At 41.4% G+C, this 22,141-nt stretch overlaps 1 protein-coding gene across 1 annotated transcript; it reads left to right on the top strand.

Moving 5' to 3' along the window:
• Position 1: 1 nt before the first annotated feature.
• Positions 2–16,444, top strand: LOC115028972 (NACHT, LRR and PYD domains-containing protein 12-like). Its single transcript, XM_029462937.1, has 11 exons — positions 2–163; positions 877–974; positions 2,162–2,457; positions 3,964–5,716; positions 5,854–6,027; positions 6,130–6,303; positions 10,988–11,161; positions 11,257–11,430; positions 13,037–13,210; positions 14,722–14,768; positions 15,620–16,444. The coding sequence occupies exons 3-11, from the start codon at positions 2,181–2,183 to the stop codon at positions 16,219–16,221; spliced, it is 3,549 nt and encodes a 1,182-aa protein (XP_029318797.1). The 5' UTR covers positions 2–163; positions 877–974; positions 2,162–2,180; the 3' UTR covers positions 16,222–16,444.
• Positions 16,445–22,141: the final 5,697 nt, after the last annotated feature.

Genomic DNA, 22,141 nt, shown 5'->3' with positions numbered 1-22,141 from the left:
GGCGGTTGCAGCAGCAGGACGGAGGAATGTGACGGTGTCCGTGTGCTCCACTTCACCTCTGCGGAACTCCTCATGGGAAGAAACGCACAGAACTTCCCCGGGAGTTTGAGACACATGTGGTCTAACACTGGAGCTCTGAGCAGGAGTGGCAGCCCTGGAGGAGGTAACACACACACACACACACACACACACACACACACACACACACACACACACACACACACACACACACACACACACTGGGGAATACACTGATATCAATTTAATATATCAGTTTTAATGCGTAAATAAAGTTAATTTTTTTTCATCAGCATATAATAAGAAATAAACACCCAGAAAACCAAATATTTCCCCATACTTAAACTTGTGTTTGTTTGTTATCACTTCCTGTGATTAAAACTATGAGTTTAAGTGATAATTTTGTTTGTTTCAGGCTGTAACTGTAGTCTTTGCAGACATAAAACTAGTTTTAAAGTGTGTTTCTGTGAGTATAAATGAATATAAAGTGTGTTTCTGTGAGTATAAATGAATATAAAGGGTGTTTCTGTGAGTATAAATGAATATAAAGGGTTTTTCTGTGAGTATAAATGAATATAAAGTGTGTTTCTGTGAGTATAAATGAATATAAAGTGTGTTTTTGTGAGTGTAAATGAATATAAAGTGTGTTTTTGTGAGTATAAATGAATATAAAGTGTGTTTCTATGAGTATAAATGAATATAAAGTGTGTTTCTGTGAGTATAAATGAATATAAAGTGTGTTTCTGTGAGTATAAATGAATATAAAGTGTGTTTCTGTGAGTATAAATGAATATAAAGTGTGTTTTTGTGAGTATAAATGAAGATATAGTGATTTTAGTGTTTTCTTCACATTTCCAGGCAGTAAAAGTGTGTTTTTCAGTGGAAAGAGGAACAGAGAGAAACACTTCCTCGTGGTGAAACCGCTCACAGTTGATTCTTCTGCTGCTCAACATTTTGTAAGAGTTCAACTACTCAGTGCTGTTACACTGTGTCTTTGATGTGCATCGGTTGGTTTGAGCTAAATTGATTAAACACAACTTTTAGTTATATTGTGCTCGTGTGAATATTCCTGAACTACTTCCTTAAACTGTAATTTGACACTGAACTTTTGGTGAACAAGATTGGATAAAGTTTTGGACTTGTCTGAATTAAGATCGTTTTGTGGTGCAAATTCCTCAAGAAGTTTGAATCAAATGACCAAACGACAGTGAACCCGAGGCTTTGGGCCCCTGGGGGTCTGGATTATATCATCAGGCTCCTTTTTAGGGAAAGAGATGGACTGATCATTTCATGCAGTACAGTTTATACTGAACTGAGTGCAATACAAACAAATGATGGATGCATACAATAATAATAATTATGTTATGTATTATGTTATTGTCTGGAGACAGTATATAAGTAAATTTGATCTGACGTATCAGTCTGGTGTCACAATAATGTTGATATTACTACATATCCCAGAAGCTCAACCTTACTCACAATCAACGAGTCACAGCATGTTAGAAATTGTACCATTCATGTGTGATTGTTTAAACGTTTATATCTCAGAATGCATCTTCTGTGTTTAAGGTCAGAGGTCCATATGAGATGTTATTCAGGGTTGCACTGATTCCTACAGTAACTGAGTAGCTGCGGTCGTCACCTAACTGTTCCAGTGAAGGTGTTTTTACTAGGGCTGTCAAGCGATTAAAAACATTAATCTAATTAATTACAAGCTTTGTGATTAATTAATCGAAATTAATCTCATATATCAATATTTGCTGTGAGAAGCATTTCAAAATATTCAAATGTATTTAGAAGATGAATCAATGAGTAGCATTGTAAACTGTCAACATGTCTTTTATTTAATACTCTTTCTCCAATATCTTGTTTTCACATTTATCTCAGACGACACAGACCAACAGTTTGACATAAAGTGCAATTTAAAATCTTTCATCGCACAATAAACCATGTTTAAAGTTGTGTCTTTGACGCCATGTGTGAAGCCTCCGTTAGCCCCCTGTCCTCTACCACCTGCAGTCCAGTGCAATACGTTTGTGATGGAGTTGTTAATGTGTCTCAGGTAGACCGACACTCCTCAGTTATTGTTTCACATTTAATGTATTGTTCTATAAGATGAAGATTTTCTTTTGGTATCTTTTAGATCTCTGCAGGGAGAAAAGATGGCGACACCTAAAGTGGTCCTCTTGAGAACTTTACAAGAGTTGGGAGCAGAGGACTTTAAAACATTCAAGTGGTACCTGCAGCTGCCAGGGGAATTAGAAGGCTTCCCAGCAATCCCAAAGAGTCAACTAGAGGATGCAGACCGGGTGGACACGGTGGATCAGATGGTTCAGAACTATTGCATGAACACTATTAAAGTGGCTACAATAGTTTTGGGGAAAATAGATCAGAATGAACTAGCAGTGAATTTATCAAAGACAACATCAGAACCTACAGGTGGGTCATTAAAAAGGAATATTACAAAGATTGAACTTGTATTTAAAATAATCACACATCATGTTTTTAGACTGTAGTCAGGTAGTTCACATGACAATGATGACAGATACATGAATTGAATTTGCCCTCCTGATATCAAGACATACCCCTCAGAGAATCCCCACCTTTACACGATGGAGGGGTTTAGATACCCCCTGGAAGCTGTGTGGTCAGGGTCAATAGCTTCTGGCAGGGTCTCCCAAGGCAATTGGTCGTAGATCAGCAATCTGGGAAGCAGTTTGCATGGATTAGGGAAACTGCTGGATATAATGGTGGTACAAGTGGGCAATGTGTCCAGAATGACCTGAAGGTCGTCAGTGCCTGACATGGCAGCAGTGGTGAAGGATGCTGCAAAAGTGTCTTTTTGTGCTCGAATGGCCCAGGAAACTGCTGAAACAGCTAGTGGGTGTTGGGAGGCTCAAAGAAGGTGCTGCCAAACAGCAACTCATGAGGGGGAGTCATGGATTAACCCAGACTGTTTTCCACAGGGGAGGTTAACTGCTGACTCAGTCCCAGGATATTGTCAGACAGTTTGAGGACTTGTTGAACCAGACTGATACACACTCTGTACAGGAGGCACTGCTGAACGGTTTGGAGAAGAGTTTTTCATCCCTCTGGCAGAGATCTCAGAAGTAGTCAGAAAGGTCCACAGTGACAAGGAGCCAGGGGTTGTTTAGATTTGTCCTCACATAAGACTGGACATGTTGGGGATGTTGTGATTGACATGCCTCTTCAATGTTGCACAGAGGTAACAGACTGTGCCTGTGGATTGGCAGTGTTATTTTCCATTTTTTTTAAAAGGTGTGCTCCAAATATCAGAGTAGCATTTTGCGCAGCCTCACTGGGATTGTTCATGCAAAGGTGTTTTAAAGGAGCCTCTAGCAGAACCTCAGATTCAGGAGAACCTTTGCAGATTTCATCCTAGTCATTAACTGTGGCCCAGCTGTTTACCTTTGTAAGGATACTGAAGGTGTCTTTGGAGTTTGCCCATCCACTGTGTTTTATGGACGAAGGGCTTATTACTGTCCCCCCCAGCGTACCTTGTGGATGGTAGGCGACTGCAGAAGTGTGCAGCACTGGGACAATTACTAAGCCATTCAATTCCCTGTATAGCTGGAGTGAGAGCTGTGTCCACATTATCGGTGGGTGTTGGGCTTTGCCAAGATTGTGCCTCATCTCCAAGCAGCAGGGATAAGAGTCAGCACCAACAGGTTTAGGGCCATGGTACATGGTAACAGTGGACTGTTTACTCTGGGATGATAATGAATTGTTATCAAGGACAATATTTTGGCTAGCTACAAACGAATATGTGACAAGATAAAAACAGTGTCTTGATCCAAGGAGAATAATCTAGTATTTTGTCAGAAATGTGTGCAATTAGGAGGAAATGTTTCCATGTGTCTGTTAATTGTTGTATCCTCTGAATTATGTCATTTATTAACTGTAATTATTTTTTTATTCATTCAGAGATTCTTGCTGAGTGCCAAGCTAAACTCAAATCAAATCTGAAGGAAACTATTCTAGGTGTAGATTTCAAAATTGGGGTCTCTGGTTCCGATATACATGAAATCTTCACGGAGATCTACATCACAATGGAAGAGACTGAAAAACTCAACATGGAACATGAGATCAGACAGATTGAAATAGCAGCCAGGAAACCAGACAGACCAGAGACAACAATCAGACAAGAAGACATCTTTAAACCCCGACCTGGAAGAGATAAACCAACCAGAGCAGTGATGACAAAGGGAGAGGCTGGCATTGGGAAAACAGTCTTAACACAGAAGTTCACTCTGGACTGGGCTGAAGACAAAGCCAACCAGGACATACAGTTCACATTTCCCTTCACTTTCAGAGAGCTGAATGTGTTGAAAGAGAAAAGGTTCAGCTTGGTGGAGCTTGTTCATCACTTCTTTACTGAAACCAAAGAAGCGGGAATCTGCAGGTTTGAACAGTTCCCGGTTCTGTTAATCTTTGACGGTCTGGATGAGTGTCGACTTCCTCTGGACTTCCACAACAACGAGATCCTGACTGATGTTACAGAGTCCACCTCAGTGGATGTGCTGCTGATAAACCTCATCAGGGGGAAACTGCTTCCCTCTGCTCACCTCTGGATAACCACACGACCTGCAGCAGCCAATCAGATCCCTCCTGAGTGTGTGGGCATGGTGACAGAGGTCAGAGGGTTCACTGACCCACAGAAGGAGGAGTACTTCAGGAAGAGATTCAGAGATGAGGAGCAGGCTGACACAATCATCTCCCACATCAAGACATCACGAAGCCTCCACATCATGTGCCACATCCCAGTCTTCTGCTGGATCACTGCTAATGTTCTGGGGGAGGTGTTGAAAACTGGAGAGCTGCCCAAGACCCTGACTGAGATGTACATCCACTTCCTGGTGGTTCAGTCCAAAGTGAAGAACGTCAAGTATAAAGGAGTGACTGAGACAGATCGATACTTGGAGACAATTGAGTCTCTGGGAAAACTGGCTTTTGAGCAGCTGCAGAAAGGCCACCTGAGCTTCTATGAATCCGATCTGACAGAGTGTGGCATTGATATCAAAGCAGCCTCTGTGTACTCAGGAGTGTTCACACAGTTCTTTATAGAGGTGAGAGGAATGCACAATATCCCAGTGTTCTGCTTCGTCCATCTGAGCATTCAGGAGTTTCTGGCTGCTCTTCATGTCCATCTAACATTCTTCACCTCTGGTGTCAATCTGCTGTCAGAAGTAAATTTGTGGAATAAAATATTTGGAGGGACACCTCTCTACCAGAGTGCTGTGGACAAGGCCTTGCAGAGTCCAAATGGACACCTGGACTTGTTCCTTCGCTTCCTCCTGGGTCTTTCACTGCAGACCAATCAGACTCTCCTACGAGTTCTGCTGACACAGACAGGAAGTTGCTCACAGGAAATCAATCAGGAAACAGTCCAGTACATCAAGAAGAAGATCAGTAAGGATCTGTCTCCAGAGAGAAGCATCAACCTGTTCCACTGTCTGAATGAACTGAATGATCGTTCTCTAGTGGAGGAGATACAACAGTCCCTGGTATCAGGAAGTCTCTCCACAGATAAACTGTCTCCTGCTCAGTGGTCAGCTCTGATCTTCATCCTACTGTCATCAGGAAAAGATCTGGACTTGTTTGACTTGAAGAAATACTGTGCTTCAGAGGAGGCTCTTCTGAGGCTGCTGCCAGTGGTCAAAGCCTCCAACAAAGCTTTGTAGGTGGATGGGTCACTAGATCAGAAGTTAGCAGCTGTATGTTCCAATATTGTTTTGTTTTTATATACAGGCATGATATATGTGTGTTTAATAGATGAGAAATTCAACATTTGTGTTTGTTTCACCAATCCTTTAGGCTGAGTGGCTGTAACCTTTCAGAGAGAAGCTGTGAAGCTCTGTCCTCAGTTCTCAGCTCCCAGTCCTCTAGTCTGAGAGAGCTGGACCTGAGTAACAACAATCTGCAGGATTTAGGAGTGAAGCTGCTGTCTGTTGGACTGGAGAGTCCACACTGTACACTGGAAACTCTCAGGTCAGTATTCAGCTGTTTTTAAACAGTTGTTCTTTTAAATGCTCATCCTGCTTCTAAACCTCTGTAGTATTTTCCTGCTGACATTATTTTTCCTTATTCTAGTCTGTCAGGCTGTTTGATCACAAAGGAAGGCTGTGCTTCATTGGCCTCGGCTCTGAGCTCCAACCCCTCCCATCTGAGACAGCTTGACCTGAGCTACAATCATCCAGGAGACTCAGGAGTGAAGCTGCTTTCTGCGGGACTGGAGGATCCACACTGGAGACTGGACACTCTCAGGTATGGACAGACAAAAGAAGCAATTTAGTGCCCCTTTTCATGCCCTTCTTTGTATTTCATTTGTTTTGAGTCTATGAAGATTGTATATGCTATTTTAATTTTTTATATTTTTACTGCCGCATCAACTCTTTATTAATTTAGAGCAAGTCGATTTGTATCATTAGCTTTATTTAGAACTTTCAAGTTTCCCATTGTTTTCTCTTACGTTTCAACAATAAACTATTTAAAACACTTTTTATAAATGATTGTTTTATAATCTTGAATATTATAAATGTGAAACTAAAGGAAGGCGCAAATACATAATAACTAGAGCTGTCAATATTAAAGTGATAACAACGATTTAAAGCCAATTTGTTTTAACGGCACCATGTTTTTGATGCATTAACGCAGGCTGTGTTATGAAGCAGCCTATTTTTTCTTCACAATGCTACATTGTGAACAACAAATCTGTGTTGAAATGTCAGGCGGAGAGCTTGTTAACGTTAGCTGTTAGCTGTTAACTGTTAGCAGTTAGCTTCGCCAACTTGACATCAATGAACAGAGGAGGAAAGCTGCACAACAGTCCTGCACAGAGTTAACAGCTAACATCAATGAGGATCCATTGAGTGACATTATGATGCGTTCAAGGTCTACTCAGTAAAAATATCTATTAGGTTTCCTACTGTTTCTCTGTCCCTCTGACAAACTGACGATCACTGCTTCATGTTGAACAGCAGTTAGGACTCATGTTAGATAGAAAATCATTCTGACTGTGTTTCTTCCTCCAGGGTGGACCATGATGGAGAGCAGAGGTTAACACATGATGTGAGGAGGTGTAAGTGTGGATCACTCAGTTTCTCTGTGAATACAAAGATGATAGTTGTTGTATTTATTCATTCAAACATGACAACATGTGTCATCTTCCAAATCCCCCATAACCCACCCCTCTCCCACATCGAATCATGTCTCACAGCCATAAGAAACTGGATGTAACACAACTTCCTTAAACTTAACAACAACAATACCGAACTCCTCCTCATCGGCTCAAAATCCCCACTCAGCAAAACTTCCCACCTGACACTCACCATTGACGGTACCACTGTTTTCCCCTCCCCTCAGCCACGCAACTTTGGCATAATCTTCGACCCCACCCTCTCCCTTGACCCCCGTATCCGCCATATTGTCAAAACTTTCTTTTATCACCGCCACAATATCGCAAAAAGACAGACTTTCTCACACCCGCCCAGCTGCTGAAAGACTGATTCACGCCTTCATTTCCTCCCGCCTTGACTTCTGTAACTCCTTACTTTATGGCATCACCACAATCTCCATCAACAGACTCCAACTGGTCCAGAACTCCGCCGCCCAACTCCTCACACACACACCAAATCTTAGCCCCCTCCTATCTCACTGACCTCATTTCCCCCTACCAACCCCTGCGGTCCCTCAGATCCACCTCAGCTGGTCTCCTCTCCACCCCCAAATCTAACATGCGTAGCTTTGGAGACAGAGCCTTCTCCAGGGCAGCACCCCAGCTCTGGAAGTCCCTCCCCCAAGACATCCGCGACTCTCAGTCCCTCACTATATTTCAGTCCCGCCTCAAGACGCACCTCTTCTCAACTGTCATTTGCTTGCCCCCTGTTAACTGTATTATTCATTATTTTTCTCTTTCTCTTTTCTTCTCTCGTCCCAACCCCTCCACCCCACCTCCCTTACTATTGTAAAGTGGCTTTGAGGTCTCAAAAAGCGCTATATAAACTAAATGTATTATTATTATTATTATCTTTAACCTTTATAGACATGAACAACATAAGTACATAAAGCCTTCAGATGTGTCTGATGATAAACTGCTGCTGTGTTGTGTCTTTCTCTCATCAGATACCTGTGAACTCACACTGGACACAAACACAGCACACAGAAACCTCAAAGTGTTTGACAACAACAGGAAGGTGACACGTGTGAGAGAGAAACAGCCATATCCTGATCATCCAGAGAGATTTAACATCTGGCCTCAGCTGCTGTGTAGAACCGTTCTGACTGGTCGCTGTTACTGGGAGGTCGAGTGGAGAGGAAAAGTTCATGTAGCAGTGACTTACAGAGGAATCAGAAGGAGAGGAGACAGTGTTGACTGTGTGTTTGGAAGTAATGATCAGTCCTGGAGTCTGTACTGCTCTGATGGTGGTTACTCTGTCTGGCACAATAAGAAAGTAACATACCTCCATCCCTCCTCCTCCTCCATCACCTCCTCCTCCTCCTCTGGTAGAGTAGCAGTGTATGTGAATTGTCCTGCTGGGTCTCTGTCCTTCTTCAGAGTCTCCTCTGACACACTGATCCACCTCCACACCTTCAACACCACCTTCACTGATCTTCTTCATCCTGGATTTGGGTTCTGGCCATCTGACTCCTCAGTGTCTCTGTGTCGTCTGTAGGAGGAAACAACTTCCAGTCCTGTGGTTTAGATGTTGGTGGTGGACGAGGCTTCACTTTGGTTCACATTGGTTCACTGATTGTGTCTTTACTGTAACAGATGTTATTTTATAAGAAATGGTGAAATGATTTCCTCAGGGCTTGTTGTGTACAAACTGTGTTCACTTTGATACTTTAATGACGTTTTCTTTGGAGCAGCATGAAGCTGCTAATAATGTCTGTGGTGATTGTTAATGAGTTCAATAAAGTTTTAAAGACAACATGTTTTTACAAATGTAAATCTTTATATTTTGGATAAATACCACATGTTAAAATGTTCGTTACAAAGTTCTAACCTAATGAAAAAACTTTTATATTAAAAGTGTAGCACAAAGTAGAGATTCACACTGTCTTCATAAACACCGTGAAAAATAAACTGTACTTATACAAACTACTGTTCATGTGCACACTGTAGACGATCACACTGTCCTCACAGACACACGGTCCTCATATATCCTCTACAGAAACATACACACACACAAAATGTCCTCGTAAACATTTTGTCCCCCTGAACACTGTCCTGAAGACACACTGTGTGAGTTTGTGTGTGCAGGACATTTGATGCCATCATCTGCCCTGGACCAGTGGACAAAACAGATATAATAATAATAATGAAGAAGACAGGGACCTTTACTTGTCCCATTTTACAAGTATAATAAAGATATAGCAGTAATAAATGGCGCCTTGCCACTTTTGTATGAGGATAAAACTGTATCATACGACAGACCCCTGACTCCACTGCAGAGCTGCGGCAGCTCATAGTAACTCCTAGTTATATATTTTACACTAGTCCCGTGCAGTGCCTCCTTTAATTTCACTACTTTGAGTAAATGTACTTTAAATGTTACTTTTCACCGCTGCTGAAGAAAACGGTTATCAAAAATAAAACCTTACGTTTAATTTTGAAAGGAAGGAACTGAGGAGCTGAGTGCCAAGCTAAACTCAAATCAAAGCTGAAGGAAACAATTCTAGATTCCAATATAAATGAATGCTACGCCACAATGGAAGAGACTGAAAAACTCAACATGGAACATGAGATCAGACACATTGAAACAGCAGCCAGGAAACCAGACAGACCAGAGACAACAATCAGACAAGAAGACATCTTTAAAGCCTCACCTGGAAGAGATAAAACAATCAGAGCAGTGATGACAAAGGGAGTGGCTGGCATTAGGAAAACAGTCTTAACACAGAAGTTCACTCTGGACTGGGCTGAAGACAAAGCCAACCAGGACATAAAGTTCATATTTCCCTTCACTTTCAGAGAGCTGAATTTCCTGGAGGTTCAGTCCAAAGTGAAGAACGTCAAGTATAAAGGAGGGGCTGAGACAGATCCATACTTGGAGACAATTGAGTCTCTGGGAAAACTGGCTTTTGAGCAGCTGCAGAAAGGCCACCTAAGCTTCTATGAATCCGACCTGACAGACTGTGGCATTGATATCAAAGCAGCCTCTGTGTACTCAGGAGTGTTCACACAGGTCTTTAAAGAGGTGAGAGGAATGCACAATATCCCAGTGTTCTTCTTCGTCCATCTGAGCGTTCAGGAGTTTCTGGCTGCTCTTCATGTCCATCTAACATTCTTCACCTCTGGTGTCAATCTGCTGTCAGATGTAAAGTTATGGAATAAAATATTTGGAGGGACACCTCTCTACCAGAGTGCTGTGGACAAGGCCTTGTAGAGTCCAAACGGACATCTGGACTTGTTCCTTCGCTTTCTCCTGGGTCTTTCACTGCAGGCCAATCAGACTCTCCTACGAGTTCTGCTGACAAAGAAAGGAAGTGGCTCACAGACCAATCAGGAAACAGTCCAGTACATCAAGAAGAAGATCAGTAAGAATCTGCCTCCGGAAAGAATCATCAACCTGTTCCACTGTCTGAATGAACTGAATGATTGTTCTCTTGAGGTAGACATCCAACAGTACCTGAGATCAGGAAGTCTCTCCACAGATAAACTGTCTCCTGCTCAGTGTTCAGCTCTGATCTTCATTTTACTGTCATCAGGAAAAGATCTGGATGTGTTTGACCTGAAGAAATACTGTGCTTCAGATGAGGCTCTTCTGAGGCTGCTGCCAGTGGTCAAAGCCTCCAACAAAGCTTTGTAGGTGGATGGGTCACTAAATCAGAAGTTAGCAGCTGTATGTTCCAATATTGTTTTGTTTTTATATATACAGGCATGATATATGTGTGTGTTTAATAGATGAGAAATTCAACATTTGTGTTTGTTTCACCAATCCTTCAGGCTGAGTGGCTGTAACCTCTCAGAGAGAAGCTGTGAAGTTATGTCCTCAGTTCTCAGCTCCCAGTCCTCTAGTCTGAGAGAGATGGACCTGAGTAACAACAACCTGCAGGATTCAGGAGTGAAGCTGCTGTCTGCTGAACTGGAGAGTCCACACTGTACACTGGAAACTATCAGGTTAGTGTAAAGCTGTTTAAAAAGCATGGCCCCTGAGCTCTTATGTTCTTCAATATATTATTTATTGAACGGGCTTAACAAAAAAATTTTTTTAGGCTGAGTGGCTGTGACCTCTCAGAGAGACGCTGTGAAGCTCTGTCCCCAGTTCTCAGCTCTCAGTCCTCTAGTCTGAGAGAGCTGGACCTGAGTAACAACAATTTGCAGGATTCAGGAGTGAAGCTGCTGTCTGTTGGACTGGAGAGTCCACACTGTACACTGGAAACTCTCAGGTCAGTATTCGGCTGTTTTTAAACAATTGTTCTTTTAACCCTTTACCACCTAAGCCAAAAAAGCCTCAACATTTTCGCCTGGACCTTTTTGCTTATTTTGACTATAAAAAAGGTTAGGAAATGTCCTGTGAGTAAGTGCTTTTGCCCATTTTCCAACAATACTTGGAACTTTCCATATCTGGCAGTCATTTACAATTTATTGCATGTTATGAGAGTGTAATAAAAGTTTAAAATGAAGAGAAACACAAAAGCGGAATTTGAGTTTAGTGGTTTAGTGAACAAAAAACACAGCAAATGTACATGAATAAGAGATTTAACATGTTACATTTGAAGTTTGAAATGTATACAACTATGTCCAGTAAAAGTTTTGAGTCTTTTACTCTTACATCTGCAAAAACAGGCCATAAAATGGAAAATATGTCCAGGCGTTTTTCCCCACACAGGGTAATTCTCTCCTCTCTGAGTGTCCCTTCACATGCAGAGGTCTTGGTGGTACTGCCAGTGACTGTTCCTGTTGCTCCTGTTTTCTCTGGGTCACTCAGATGAAGATTAGATCAAATGGCCATGAACAGTCTGGGGACATGACAGTGGCAGGGAATGACACATTGAAAATGGTTTGCTTACACCAAAAGTTGCTCATCTTTGTGCAGGTCCAAAACTGAATGTACAGCAACATGCCTGTGGACTTCTTCATTTCTTCTGGAGCTATTTCAGTCCAGATGAGCTTTCTCCCTCTCTCCAGGCTTTTGGCTGCATTCTTGTTTGTGTATTCAGAGAGGAGTTTGACAACTGCAGCATCAAAGTGGGAATAAATGTCACCTGGTGCTGGGTTTCCCATATCGAGAGGGGGTTGGACACCTGGGGTCCATCATCGGGCTCTGCCTCAGTCTGCCATCTTTGATGATGTGGTGAGGGGCTTCTGTGTCTGACTGCATCACCAGATCATCCAGCATCCCCACAGCTCCATCTACAGGCCTGAATGTGATCTCTGGTGACACCTTGTGATCTCTGGTGACTTCTTGTGATCTCTGGTGACACCTCCTCCTCTCCAGCTAAGGCCTGTACACAGCCTCTGCTAGGACGCAGGCTACTTGAAGAAGACATGCACATTTACGCATATAAAGTACAATTACACACCTAGTACAATCTTACAGACTTGGTACACTGTTCTAAACAAGTCACAACGCAATACAAGTGTTGATTTACATACCGTCTTGCTTCCATTTGAATTCAATCCGCTGTTTTCCGGCTCTATTTCTCCGCTGTGTTGTTTGTGTTTCTCCAGCGCTCTGTGTGTATTCGCTCACAACGAAGGCGCTGTTTCGTGGGCTTCCGGAGGGCCGTAAGTGAAGTTACCGTAATGAGTCGATATATGCCGTAAAGCGCAGAGTCTCAGCTTTCAGAAACCGTTGACATTTTTTCGATTGCGTAATTACTTTGACTTTGACATAATTACGGTAATCCAAAGTTTTGCTTGCAAAATGTGTCGTCGCCGACACATTCGGTGTTAAAGGGTTAAATGCTCATCCTGCTTCTAAACCTCTGTAGTATTTTCCTGCTGACATTATTTTCTAAAACACATTTTACGGTGTTTTCCTTATTCCAGTCTGTCAGGCTGTTTGATCACAAAGGAAGGCTGTGCTTCATTGGCCTCAGCTCTGAGCTCCAACCCCTTCCATCTGAGAGAGCTGGACCTGAGCTACAATCATCCAGGAGACTCAGGAGTGAAGCTGCTGTCTGCGGGACTGGAGGATCCACACTGGAGACTGGACACTCTCAGGTATGGACAGACAAAAGAAGCTATTTAGTGCCCCTTTTCATGCCCTTCTTTGTCTATGAAGATTGAATAGGCTATGTTAATTTTATCATATTTTTACAGCTGCATTAACTCTTTATTATTTCAAAGCAAGTCGATTTGTATCATTAGTTTTATTATAACAACGCTTTAAAGCAAATTTGTTTTAAAGCCACCATTTTCTTTTACACATTAACGCAGACTGAGTTATGAAGTAGCCTATTTATTCCCGATAATAATACATAGTGAAAAACAAATCTGTGTTGAAATGTCAGGAGGAGAGCTAGTTAACGTTAGCTGTTAACTGTTAACTGTTAACTGTTAACTGTTAGCTGTTAGCTTCGCCAACTTGACACCAATGATCGGAGGAGGAAAGCTGCAGAACAGTCCTGCACAGAGCTAACAGCTAACATCAATAAGGATTCATTGAGGGACATTATGATACGTTCAAGGTCTATTCAGTAAAAATATCTATTAGGCAAAGGCAAATTATTATTATATATTATATTATTACATTATTATGTGTGTTGAAATGTAATCTTGTAAAATGTAGTTTTTAGAAATTTGAATAAATACGGTTGTTTTGAAGGAGGTGATTTCTCAGCAATATAAAATAGATATTAGAGGGAAGGGAACATGTTGAACTTCCCAACATTAGCTCCAGGCAGCTCATAATATATAATTAAAACTACTAATGCCAAGAATTATTTTTTATCAAAGCAAATTAAATAAAAATACAATAATTTATTTGGCATTGTAGAATTTCACTGGTTTTGGAATAAACGAGAACATTTCTGGTAGTGTGACCTCCCTAACAGCAGAACAATATATGTAAATGTTTTGTGTGTATAAATTATTTGTACACGTCCATGTTGATAAGAGTATTACAACTTGAAAAATCTTCCTTAAGGTACATTTTGACTGATATTCTTTGCGATTAAATATTTAAATTTACTAACAGTCCCAATAATTACATTCCACATATTTCAATGCTATGAAGGAGTTACATGTGCATTTATTTTTTGTTGATTTGAAAATGTTCCCTTAATACAGTCCTTTGTTGAAAGTCAAGTCAGTTTTATTTACCAAACCAAAGATGAAGAATGTACCATCTGTAGGGCTTTACCATGTGTCGTGTGAAACACCCTCTGTTTCAACACACACAAATGAAATGAAGACTTGTGGTTGGACTGATCTGAGAACAGTAAACTGTTCATGTGTGAACGCTGGTCAAACTGCTCATTTTAAGGGACAACATGCAGAGGACAACGTCTCACATTGTGTTTCATCATGTGGGAGGACATGAAGAGAACAGCAGATCAGTGCTTCTTCTTCTTCTTCTTCTTCTTCTTCTTCTTCTTCTTCTTCTTCTTCACAGATGAGTTTCCTCCTGTGTCTCTGTCCCTCTGACAAACTGAGGATCACTGCTTCATGTTGAACAGCAGTTAGGACTCATGTTGGATAGAAAACCATTCTGACTGTGTTTCTTCCTCCAGGGTGGACCATGGTGGAGAGCAGAGGTTAACACCTGATGTGAGGAGGTGTAAGTGTGGATTCAATCACTCAGTTTCTCTGTAAATACAAAGATGATAGTTGTTGTATTTATTCATTCAAACATGACAACATGTGTCATCTTCCAAATCCCCGCATAACCCACCCCTCTCCCACATCGAATCATGTCTCACAGCCATAAAAAACTCATCGGCTCCAATCTCAGCAAAACCTCTAACCTCTAACCGCCCAACTGCTGAAAGACTGTTTCACGCCTTCATTTCCTCCCGCCTTGACTTTTGTAACTCCCTACTATATGGCATCACCGCAAGCTCCATCAACAGACTCCAACTGGTCCAGAACTACCTGTCTCCCTTCGAATCAACTACAAACACGTGGTCCTCACTTACAAAGCCCTCCACCACCTAGCCCCCTCCTATTTCACTGACCCTCAGATCCACCTTAGCTGGTCTCCTCTCCACCCCCAAATCCAACCTGCGTAGCTCTGAAGACAGATCCTTCTCCAGGGCAGCACCCCAGCTCTGCAAGCCCCTCCCCCAAGACATCCGCGACTCTCAGTCCCTCACTATATTTCAGTCCCGCCTCAAGACGCACCTCTTCTCAACTGTCATTTGCTTGCCCCATGTTAACTGTATTATTCATTATTTTTCTCTTTCTCTTTTCTTCTCTCGTCCCAACCCCTCCACCCCACCTACCTTGCTATTGTAAAGTGGCTTTGAGGTCTTGAAAAGCGCTATATAAACTAAATGTATTATTATTATTATTATTATTATTATTATTATTATCTTTAAACTTTATAGACATGAACAACATGAGTACATAAAGCCTTCACATATGTCTGATGATAAACTATTGCTGTGTTGTGTCTTCTTCTGTCATCAGACTCCTGTGAACTCACACTGGACACAAACACATTGAACAGAACGCTCATAGTGTTTGACAACAACAGGAAGGTGACACGGGTGAGAGAGAAGCAGCCATATCCTGATCATCCAGAGAGATTTAACATCTGGCCTCAGCTGCTGTGTAGAACCGTTCTGACTGGTCGCTGTTACTGGGAGGTCGAGTGGAGAGGAAGAGTTCATGTAGCAGTGACTTACAGAGGAATCAGAAGGAGAGGAGACAGTGTTGACTGTGTGTTTGGAAGTAATGATCAGTCCTGGAGTCTGTACTGCTCTGATGGTGGTTACTCTGTCTGGCACAATAAGAAAGTAACACACCTCCATCCCTCCTCATCCTCCATCACCTCCTCCTCCTCCATTACCTCCTCCTCCTCCCCCTCTGGTAGAGTAGCAGTGTATGTGGATTGTCCTGTTGGCTCTCTGTCCTTCTACAGAGTCTCCTCTGACACACTGATCCACCTCCACACCTTCAGCACCATCTTCACTGATCTTCTTCATCCTGGGTTTGGGTTCTGGCCATCTGCCTCCTCAGTGTCTCTGTGTCCTCTATTGGAGGAAACAACTTCCAGTCCTGTGGTTTAGATGTTGGTGGTGGACGAGGCTTCACTTTGGTTCACATTTGGCTCACTGATTGTGTCTTTACTGTCACAGATGTTATTTTATAAGAAATGGTGAAATGATTTCCTCAGAGCTGAACTTGTTGTGTACAAACTGTGTTGACTTTGATACTTTAATGACGTTTTCTTTGGAGCAGCATGAAGCTGCTAATAATGTCTATGGTGATTGTTAATGAGTTCAATAAAGTTTTAAAGACAACATGTTTTTACAAATGTAAATCTTTATATTTTGGATAAATACTACATGTTGAAATGTTCGTTACAAAGTTCTAACCTAATGAAAAAACTTTTATCCTTTTAAATTAAAAGTGTAGCACAAAGTAGAGATTCACACTGTCCTCATAAAGACCGTGAAAAAGAAACTGTACTTATACAAACTACTGTTCATGTGCACACTGTAGACGATCACATTGTCCTCACAGACACACGGTCCTCATATATACTCTACATAAACACACCCACACACACACACACACACACACTGTCCTCGTAAACATTTTGTCCTCCTGAACACTGTCCTGAAGACACACTGTGTGAGTTTGTGTGTGCAGGACATTTGATGCCATCATCTGTCCTGGACCTGTGGACAAAACAGATATAATAATAATAATGAAGAAGACAGGGACCTTTACTTTATTTTACAAGTATAATAAAGATATAGCAGTTATAAATGGCGCCTTGCCACTTTTGTATTTCCTTCTTGGAAAATAAAAGGCACTGAGGATAAAACTGTATCATACACAGACCCCTGACTCCACTGCCGAGCTACGTCAGCTCATAGTAACTCCTAGTTATATATTTTACACTAGTCACGTGCAGTGCCTCCTTTAAGTTCACTACTTTGAGTAAATGTACTTTAAATGTTACTTTTCACCGCTGCTGAAGAAAACGGTTATCAAAATAAAACCTTGCGTTTATTTTTGGAAGGAAGGAACTGCCCTGCTCAGTGTCCTCAGGTGGTTGCAGCAGCAGCAGCAGCAGCAGGACAGAGCAATATAATAAGAAATAAACACCCAGAAAACCAAATATAGTGGAATTTGTCAGGTATTGGTATCGACTGATACATTTCTAGAATTGCGACTTCCCTATTTGTATCAAGCAGCAAAACATTTGTAGCATTTGCCTTACTTGACATCTCCTGCGACAAGCGTACATTGTGATGTGGAAGCTGAAACGAGATATTGTCATAAAAAACAACAACAAAGGATCTACAGGTTTTATAAGTCCATAAAGTGTGAGTGTCATACATAGAAACCCATTTTAATCTTATTTTATTAAATCTGTTCATTCTCCCTCCCCTCCCTCCCCTCTCTCTCCTCTCTGTCTCCGTAACACGTAATGATTCAGGCGATTAGTGATCGTCATCAGGCTAACACCGGTTCCACCGGTTCCACTGGTTTTCACGTCCCTCTGATGTGTTTTCAGACTCTGAAGTTATGAGGGTGTGACGGCGTCCTCAGATCAAACGCACAAAAACGCAGGACTGAGGAGGAAGGAGCAGTGTTTCCTCCACACATGAAGGTAGAAAGTGTCTGTCAGTTGACCTGAAGTGAGTTCAGCAGGTGAGAATCCTTCCAGAGGAATCTGTAAATGTTTGATCATCAGGATCACTTTGATCACAGTGTGCTGTATCACTGTTGAACTGGACAGGACACATGTTTCTTCATGCTCATTCTAAATATCTATTTGAAACATTGTGTAGAGTTTCTCTCCGAGGTAAAGAAGAATTATTGTAGAAAGATTTCCATGTAATGTTGTTCGTGTTTCTCAAGTAGAATCAACAGCAGTTTGGTTGTAATGTGAGTTCCCATCATCAGTGAACGATGCAGGTGAACAGGTCTGACAGTACACACAACGTACACTGCAGATGTTCCTCTGTTTTCAGCGAGAGTTGTGTTGATCTCACACCCCACACTGAGGGGTTCTGACTGCAGACAAAAAGACCTGGTACCAAAACTGAGTCGATTCAAGCAGAGCCGACTCTGCCACACCATGCAGCCTCACCTCGCAGCGGAAACACGGTAAGTGACTGAAATGTCCGACTAGCCGATAGTCAATTGTTGCCGGTTGCTAATCGTCAAATCAAAGCTTTCTGGGTCCATTTACAGTTTTACGAGCTATTCATTCACATCAGATTGGGTAATATTATGAGAGGTTGCATGTCAGATTATTCCATACCATTGAGATCAAATGTTTATGAATACACTTGTTTTATACCTGGAGACAGTGCTATCTGTGGAGCGCCCACCACCTGCTCTCATTTAGAAACATTTCAGACGCAACTGCAACGTAAAGGTTGGACATTATTCAGATACTTTTGTCTGCGGCAAAATGTCATCTATGCAATATATTCAGAAACAAAGAAAGATGGAGGACATAAAGAGGAATGAGCACTAATGAGTCCTGTCACATCATCAGTGAACAATGCAGGGCGTGTCTGAACTGGTCTGACAGTTTAGATCAACGTGACTGAGATGCTTTTATTTTGAACTCTTAATACTCTGAAGTTAAGTGTTTAGTGCTCAGATACAGCCACCTTCCAATATATATATTTAAAGATAAATGTAAAGATTTAAAAGACTTAAAAACACAGATGTTGATTTTCTCTCTGCACCCATAAATCCCCAGAATGCACTTTGTTCTTCAGGATGTGACAAGAGTTAAACATTACAAACATGTGGCTGTATGAACTCATTCATTGGGATTGTAACAGAAGAAAATATCTTGTGTTTCAGAAGCTTTTTAAAGATTGGGATTATACATTTGAGGGTAGATCTGCCAGATTCTGAGCAGATATAATAGAGTGTCGTCAGCCAAATGTTTGATTATAACAAATATATTTTGGAGGCTGTTCAACACTTTGGCATGAAAAGTGATTCTGAGATAATATCACATTTTTAGGTTCATATAAAATCAACCTGGTCTCCTAAAATGATGTTCCCACACATCCAAACTACATTGTCACTGTTTCTCAAATATGTTTTTTAATCAGGAGGTTGTATTTAAAGTTAACTGCGTAACAGACGTACTTATTTCAAGCCAAACCATGATCCTTTTTATTAAACATAACCAAGTAGTTTTGTTTCCATGTACAACGTTAACCACGTGTTTAAAGCTGCGACTGGTATCTAGGAGAAACTCTGTTTCCCTCAGAACGTAATGAGAATGCAGTTTAGTTGTATGGGAACGTTATTTTGTTGGAGGTAGGCTCGTAAAAATGTTTTGTGATGTACAAGTTGAGGAGACTTTTGGATGTGCTGGACAAATGGTGACAATGTACCTAATATATTTAGTGGTCAACATGCTGTATTTGCTCAGCACTCAAATCACTCCACCATCATTATTCACACTCAAAGCTCTGTGTGTGTTGAAGCCCAGAGCAGCAGCACACAATACAATACAAACAAATGATGGACGCATACAATAATAATAATTATGGTATATACTCTATGTATTATGTTATTGTCTGGAGACATTTAAAAGTAACTTTGATCTGACGTATCAGAAAACTATTCTTATATATTCTTGGATATTTAATATATTTCAGCAAACTGCTTCAGGTGAGTGGTTCCCAAAGCTCTTCTGCACCCTTTTGTAGAAACACGTATTTATGATTGTGTTGTAATTCTGCAAGTCTTTGTAGCTGTTTTCGTGGAGTGAGTCGTCTTGTACTAGTTCTGTCTCTTTGGTGTCTCTGTAGTCGTTTGACTTTCTAACCAGACGTAGTAACATGAAACAGGGGCCAAATGACTCCATGGCCCTTGGGCCTGAGCCCGGTGGAAAAGGAAACAGGAAGCGAAGCCCCCAGAAGATCCTTCAGACTTTTTATATGTAGGCATAAAGAGCAGCGGCCCTGAGCTGTCTTTGTTACCCTGTATGTTCAGGTTTAAATCCACTTCTACACGCATCATTCTGAAAGTGACGTCTGAACTTCCTGCCCCAATCTCTACACACCTGCACACGTTCTGCAGAGAGCTCACAATGAACACACATTCAGTACATCAGTCATAGGAGTCAATCATAAGAATATTTCACTTCACTTGATTACATGAGTGATGAGCAGAGAAAAGTAAAGTAAGTGCAGATGTTATGGAGTCGACTTAACTCCAGATGTAACCAGCAACTTCAGGGATTTAGTTGAAATGGTGAATAAAGCTGAAAGTTCACGTCCTCATCTTTTGACCTCCTTCAACAGTATAATGCTTTTTAAAGAATTAATGTAATTGATGCATTTTAAATTCATGGAGTTAATAACTGAATCATTTATAATTATAATTAAAAGACTGGGAACTAACTGGTATTGGTATCGACTACTACATTTCTGGTATTGTGACATCACTACTGCAGTGTTTCTTTTCATGTACAGATTCATACATGTACAGTCACTGATATATATTCATTCACACAAAGTTTAGGGAGCGAGCTATCTACTCTCAAACTTATACTGCAAAGGTTTTATTATGAAATGATGAATTCTTCTTTTTATAACTGCGCAAACAACTTGTGAAATACACATCTGACATTCAGAATAAAAGCTAATATATATATTAAAAGATAATTATAACTCTGTAAAGGCTGTAAGGCCGTATTATATTTTCACTTTCATAAACGGTTATATCTCAGAATGCATCTTTTGTGTTTAAGGTCAGAGGTTCATATGAGATGTCATTCAGGGTTGCACTGATTCCTCCAGTAACTGAGTAGCTGCGGTCGTCGCCTAACTGTTCCAGTGAAGGTGTTTTTACTGAACTATCTTTCAGTTATTTTTTCACATTTAATGTATTGTTCTATAAGATGAAGATTTTCTTTTGGTATCTTTTAGATCTCTGCAGGGAGAAAAGATGTCGACACCTAAAGCGGTCCTCTTGAAAACTTTAGAAGAGTTGGGAGCAGAGGACTTTAAAACATTCAAGTGGTTCCTGCAGCTGCCAGGGGAACTAGAAGGCTTCCCAGCAATCCCAAAGAGTCGACTAGAGGATGCAGACCGGGTGGACACGGTGGATCAGATGGTTCAGAACTATTGCATAAACACTATTAAAGTGACGTTAATAGTTTTGGGGAAAATAGGCCAGAATAATCTAGCAATGATTTTATCAAAGACAACATCAGAACCTACAGGTGGGTCATTAAAAAGGAATATTACAAAGATTGAATTTACGTATTTTAAATAATCACGCATCATGTTTTTAAACTGTAGTCAGGTAGTTCACATGACAATGATAACAGATACATGAATTGAATTTGCCCTCCTGATATCAAGACATACCCCTCAGAGAATCCCCACCTTTACACGATGGAGGGGTTTAGATACCCCCTGGAAGCTGTTTGGTCAGGTTCAATAGCCTCTGGCAGGGTCTCCCAAGGCAATTGGTCGTAGATCAGTAATCTGGGAAGCAGCTTGCATGGATTAGGGAAACTGCTGGATCTAAGGGTCAAATGCGTTGCTATTTGGCTCGCAGGAAAACGAGAGGACATTGCTGTGCTCAATTCATGCTGCAGCCTTTGGAGGACGTAGCCTTTGCAGGACGCAGCCTTTGCGGTCTTTGGAGGGTTCAGATGTATCCTCTAAATCCAGGAAAAGAAGGCCGCGTTTGTCAGCTGCATTTGAAGGAGTCTCCTAAATGGGACAGACCTGTCGCGGCTGCTGTGACGTAATCGGTCTACAAATGCAGCCTTCGAAGGCTGCAGCCACTGAATTGAGACACAGCTTCGGGGTCCGAGCGCCAACCAGTGATATATACAGAAGTTATGCTGGGGACGTCAACACTCATGTGAGCAACAGCGAGGAGATGAAGGGAGGAGCAGCTTGCCTGATTTAAACCTCAGAGGTGTTTTTATTAGACTTCTGTGATAGTCATGCTCTTGTCTGCGAGGTCTTCAACTCC

Source organism: Cottoperca gobio, chromosome 24 (assembly GCF_900634415.1).
Source record: "Cottoperca gobio chromosome 24, fCotGob3.1, whole genome shotgun sequence".
Taxonomy (NCBI): Eukaryota; Metazoa; Chordata; class Actinopteri; order Perciformes; family Bovichtidae; genus Cottoperca; species Cottoperca gobio.
Note: the sequence above shows the minus strand (reverse complement) of the source record. Positions and strands in the feature narration are given on the sequence as shown.